The sequence below is a fragment of the Lithobates pipiens genome, unplaced genomic scaffold (genome assembly GCF_037356315.1).
Source record: "Lithobates pipiens isolate NorthernLeopardFrog02 unplaced genomic scaffold, aLitPip1_a1.2 Scaffold_8, whole genome shotgun sequence".
In the NCBI taxonomy this organism is placed as follows: domain Eukaryota; kingdom Metazoa; phylum Chordata; class Amphibia; order Anura; family Ranidae; genus Lithobates; species Lithobates pipiens.
In genome coordinates, this window is record NW_027507903.1 from 66,396,853 (window position 1) to 66,402,816 (window position 5,964).

General features: G+C 42.4%; 1 protein-coding gene across 3 annotated transcripts in view; it reads right to left on the reverse strand.

Annotated features, from left to right (window-relative positions):
- Window positions 1-1,341: 1,341 nt before the first annotated feature.
- DUT (deoxyuridine triphosphatase) overlaps window positions 1,342-5,964 on the reverse strand; it is a 28,674-nt gene continuing 24,051 nt past the window's right edge. For all 3 annotated transcript variants that reach the window (XM_077472813.1, XM_077472812.1, XM_077472814.1), the window contains 2 exons: window positions 3,701-3,771; window positions 1,342-1,481 (listed from right to left, as the gene is read on the reverse strand). In XM_077472813.1, coding sequence (XP_077328939.1) covers window positions 1,425-1,481; window positions 3,701-3,771 — 128 coding nt within the window. In that variant the 3' untranslated portion in view covers window positions 1,342-1,424. The remainder of the gene's footprint in view (window positions 1,482-3,700; window positions 3,772-5,964) is intronic.

The following is a 5,964-nucleotide window of genomic DNA, read 5'->3' on the forward strand; positions in this document are numbered from 1 at the left end:
TCTTCAACCTGATCAATGCAACTTTCATCATAACAATCCTGCCATGAAGATCACCTGCATCATTTCAGGGTAGAAGTGGCAACTCTATGCCTTGTGACGTATGTTTGACAAACTGACCTCTGCTCTGAAGAAACTGCTAAGCAGAATACATTTACGTTACACAACCTTTAAAATGTACATGGCATTAAAAATTGAAGAGCCTTGAAATGGACACAATAAGTAGAGTTTAGTGTAGATCATCAACTTGATAAACTGCAGGTAAATGAACAGCAAATCAAGTATTTTAAACGCTTACTTTCAGCATTTCCCTTCGCATAAATGATTTTGTTTAGGTCTCAGGGAGCAGCTTTCATTTTGACAGCAAATTGCGATTTCGTTTTAGTCTAAAACCTCGTACACACAATCTGATTTTCGTCCGGGAATTGTGTGATGACAGTTAGCCTAAAATCCGACCGTTCGTATGATCCAGACAATCGTCCAACTTTCCGGCAACAAATGTTGGATGGCAGGCTAGTAAATGTTCGACAGCCAAAAGGTCTGTTGTCTGATTTTCGTATCGTGTGTACACAAGTCAGTCACACAAAAGTCCAAAGTACAAACACGCATGCTCGGAATCAATGCTCACCAAACACGACATTAGCAGAAGGTGCCCAAAGGGTGGCGCTCAAGAGCTGAAATTCCATATAGTACATCACCACGTTTGTGTTTTGCTGGCTGACAAGTGTGTACCGTTTGTATGCAAGACAAGTTCAAAACCAATGCCCTTTCAGACAAAATTCTGATGCTTTGTCTGCGGAAAAGCCGTTTGTGTGTACGAAGCTTTAGGCTTAGGACTAAACTGGCATTTTAGTTTTAGTCGTATTTAGTTGATTAAATCTCCAGTACATTTTAGTCGTCTAAAACTAATTTTAGTCATCTGAAATTGAATGGGTGTAATTAAATTGTAATGCATTCATTAACATTTCTCTACAATTTCCAAACTCATTATATACTACTGGAGTGAAAAATCTCATAAGTTGTTAAAGGTATTGAGGTATGAACGTGCACTACAGACCAGTGTTAATTTTGAAGTCAAATTTCAATTTAGCCTTAGTCTTGACTAAAATGCCATTTTTAGGCCCCTCAATTGTTTTACTAAAATAGTATTCATTCATTCATTCCACGAAATTAACACTGTCGGGAGTCCATGTTAAAAAATTATATTGTAACTAGTAAATTGTATGTATAGATTAGACACACATACATACACACACACACACACACACACACATAATTATTTTTTTGGCATGAAGTATGGTACATTTGTGTCTGTTGTGTTTAAGGAATTTAAACTGAAAAGAATATGAGAAAAGACCTTTATTTCATTAACAATAGGTTATTAAAAAAAAAAAAACACATGTACAGCTAATACCATAACAGCAATTTTAGTTTTGACCAGTGGATCCAAAGCCACCAGCGCCTCGCTCGGTCACATCCAGAGTCTGTGAAAAATAAAAAACGGAATACAAGTTAAGGATTTCCATATCAAAAATGTAGAGCAAAACAGGAAGATGCAGTAGGAAAAGCTGCAATAATGTCTGGGAGTTTTATTCTGTGTTCAACTATGTCACCCCAGCAGCGTAGCTTCGCCTATAGCCCTGCAGACACTGTATAAATTAAATGGTAGTCACATAATCACTGAATAGGCCCAAAAAAGAAAGGGGGGGGGGGGCAGTCATTTTTCATGGCAAAAACTACTAAAATGTTTGCCTGAACTGCACCCTGTGTGGTTGTGAAATACAGAATTCTTATCTACATTGAGTAATATTTCCGTTTTAATACCCTGACCTTTCTTTGACAGGAAGCCCAACTGGCAGTACCATGACTGCCAGTATCTCCAGACAAGAAGTACAAGTAAATAAAAGTATTCAGACCCCTTGAAATTTGAAATCCATACTTTGTCATGTTACAACCAAAATTTATTTTATTGGGATCTTTGTGATATACCAAACACAAAGTGGCAAATAATTGTGAAGTGGAAGGAAAATTATAAACGGTTTAACATTTTTTTTTTAACAAATAAATACCGGTATGTGAAAAGTATGGCAGGCATTTGTATTCAGCTACCCTAGCCCGGCCTGTCAGTTTAGGTGGATGGCATGGTTTTGGTAGGTTTGCAGTTGTGCCACACTCTTTCCATTTTCAGATGAAGGATTGAGCTATACTCTGAGAGTTCAAAGCTTGGGATATTTTTTAGAACCCAACCCTGCTTTAAAAAAAACTTTTCACAACTTTATCCCTGACCTGTCTGGTGTGTTCCTTGGCCTTCATGATGGTGTTTGTTCACTAAAGGCTCTCTATCAAACCTCTGAGGGCTTCACAGAACAGCTGTATTTATACAGAGATTAAATTATACACTGGTGGACTCTATTTACCAATTAGGTGACTTCTGAAGGAAATTGGTTGCACTAGGATTTAGTTAGGGGTATCAGAGTAAAGGGGCCTGAATACAAATGCACACCACACTTCAAATATTTGTAAAAAATAAAAATCATAATTTTCCTTACACGTCACAATTATGTGCCACTTTGTGTTGATCTATCACATAAAATCCCAATAAAATACATTTACTTTTTTGGTCGTAACATGACAAAATGTGGAAAATGTCAATGGGGTATGAATACTTTTTCAAGCCACTGTACTTCATGTGCAATCTACATGGACAGATGCATGCAGCAACACTATTTAGAGACATACAGTTTAAAGTGGTTCCAGGTGGTTCCCAGTTTAAAGTGGTTCCAAGTTCATTAAGGAACCCCCCCCCCCCATACTTACTTGAGCCCCATCTGGATCCAGTGATGGGAGGGCCGCTGCTCTCATGCACAAGTCTCCATTGGCTCCTGCTGATCAGAGCTAGTGAGGAGAGAGCAGCGAGTGTGGCCAAGCCACACTCTCTGCGAATGGACAATGTCCAATCCATTAACGCAGCTGGGGAGTGAGCCTGCTCGAGTGCCCCCATAGCAAGAGGCTTGCCATTAGGCGCACTCGGCAGGGGGGTGGGCGTAATCACCAGCAGGACACCCAAAAAGAAGGACTGAAGCTGCTATGTGCAAAACCATTGCACGGGGCAGTTAAGTATAACATGTTAGTGTTTTTTTTTTTTTTTTATTAACCTTTAGAATCACTTTACAGTGGTCACTTCAACATCAAAACGCTTTAAAATATATGGCTACACCTATTGGCCTCCACTGTCCTGCAAGAAAGTAGAAGTGCACAATTAGGGCACACAACATGGAAACATTTTGCCTTCAAACTTGGGAGTGGTATTCTCATACTGGTATTTGTCTTCTGCCTACTGATGGCTATTTGCCAATGCTCCGTTGTTGCTTCCATAGGCCCTTCAGAGAAGCCCAGAAAAAAAAACTGAGCCAACTGCGCCCACAAGCAATAAAGTTATAAAGGGGACATTGCATAACAGAAAAAATACAAGCCACCCAGCAGCACAGTGGGCAACCCAATAAATCTGTCTGAAATGAATCACATGAAATGCACAGGCTAAACGAGTAGGCCTTCTGATTTTAGTATTGGTGTAGTTTCATAATATGAGTAATTCTGTACTAAAAAAATAAAAATAAAAAAATAAGGGGAAGTGATCTGTATACCCAGTTTTTTCACACAATAGAAGTCTGCATTTCTTGAAGAGTGAAATAAATGAACTCACCTTAACCTCCTCCAGCTCCGGATACAGAATTCGTTCACAGATCAACTGAGCTACTCTATCACCTTTATTAACTAAAAAGGAAAATAAAAACTGTTTTAGCCAGTAAACTAGGACACACACACAATAAAAAAGGTCACAAATGAGAAAAAAAAAAAAACTGAAATATTTGCTCAGATACATTAATTACATACGGCCTAAAAATTATATTGACTCGCTTCATTGTCTTTTCTTAACAGCTATAAAAAGATATTTCTAAAATCAAACTTTTGTTAGCAGTGTCCATTTAATTTCAATAGCAACATGACTTGTATAAATCCACGTGGCCAACCTAACTGCAGAATTGAACGTCCCTTTAAATATTTTGCTTACTCCACTAACAGCTGTGCTTGCTGGGCACACTGTAGTAACAGTCGCTCCATACAATGTACAGTGCTGTATTCCAGCAGTAGGACTAGAACTTTCCCGTCTCACTCCTGGGACAAAATAGAGTCGGATTGAGCAATCCTCAGCCACTCATGGGAAGCTTCACATTCTATGAATACACTATGAAATCACAGGGTTATCTGCCCACCCCTCTGCCTGCCTCAGCTAGAGGAAACTTTGTATTCATACCTAGAATACAAAGCTTCCTGTGAATAGCTGAGCAAGGCTCAGCCTGACCCCATTTTGGTATACAACGGGAAGTGTCCATCCCACAGCGATGTATATAGCGGAGGTTGCATACAGTTAATATCAGGTGCCCAGCACTCAGCTTGTTAGTAGAGTTAAGACCATATGCTTCCGCATTTACACTCAGTGCTATCAACATTAAAGCCTACAAGTGTAGGCCTTGTATGTTAACCGCTTGCTTGCTGCCCACTGTGAAACGATGGAGGGGCTCTTGTCCTGGGACGGTGCATGTGTGCGATCATGTTGCTCGTGCACATCAGCGTGTTCCCAGGAACACTGCATTGGCTGGCAGCTATTTACCACGTGATCAGCTGTGATCCATTCACAAATGTAAACACAGAGCGGTAACTAGCCGTTACCGGCTCTTACCTCCTTGCACACCGTTTCCAGTGTGCGCAGAAGAGGCAGGAGCAGCAAGTTACAGATCTGTGTATTGTCAGTGTACTGCACCAAGCACACCTGTCACAGCACATCAGGGGCCATAAAGTGCACCTGTCACATCAAAGAACTGCAGTCAGTGACCGTGGCCAGTCACCCATCAGAGAATGTCATATGCCAGCTATCACACAGCCCATCAGTGACAGTCACCTGTCACACAAGCTCATCAGGGACCGTCACCTACCACCCGTCGCACAGCCATCAGTGTCCTGTCCAAAAAATATATATAGCAGCGAGTAGGGGTGCAACGGATCAATAAAACTCACAGATCGGATCTCGGATCAGAGTCACGTATCGGATTGTTTTTCGGATCAGCAAATAATTTAATTTGCAAAAACCTGTGAAAATTCCACCACCATATAGTCCCCACTGTAATATCCACAATCTCCCCCACTGTAATATTGGCTGGGCACGGCTGAGTATGGCAGAGTATCGGCAGGCAGGGTATTGCCGAGTATCGCTAGAGGATTGCAAGGTATGGAGGGATGGCTACTTCCATCTCAGGATCTCTCCCCTCCACAGGTTAGTACAAAGAGGAACCGCCGTTGGAGCGATCAGTGTAAACAGCCTGGGTGTAGAAAGATGGCCGCCGCTTCGGAGCTAGGCCGAAGCCGCGGCCTTTCCTAAGGCCGAGACCGTGGAGCGCTCCGCTGATCGCGGCATGTGCCGATCCGAGCGGGGTGACCCGTTCGGATCACGGATCGGTGACGATCAGTTGCACCCCTAGCAGTGAGGAGGAATTCCAGATCCTCTCCATGACTGTCAGTATTTGAAGCGATTGAAAGTAGTGGATCAGCAAATGAATCGGAGGAAGAATGGGTCCCTCCTAAAAGGGCACAGCACTCTGGAAACCAGGCAGCTGCCAGCAACGAGGATCATATTCCCAGGCCCAGTACCTGCACTGCCGCCAGCAACAGGACCCAAGAACAAATGCTCAGGCCCATTACCAGCGCTGCCACCAGTGGTAGGCCCCGGGAACAAATGTCCCAGCCCAGTACCAGTGCTGCAGTATCACACCCAACTACCAGCACTGGAGTGTCATGTCCCCCAGAGCCAGGGCCGCTACATACCTGCCAGATGGTGGATTTCAATGACCAAATGCTTCAGCCCTATCTGTCAATAAGGATGTCCTGTTTCTGGTAGCAATTTATCTCATC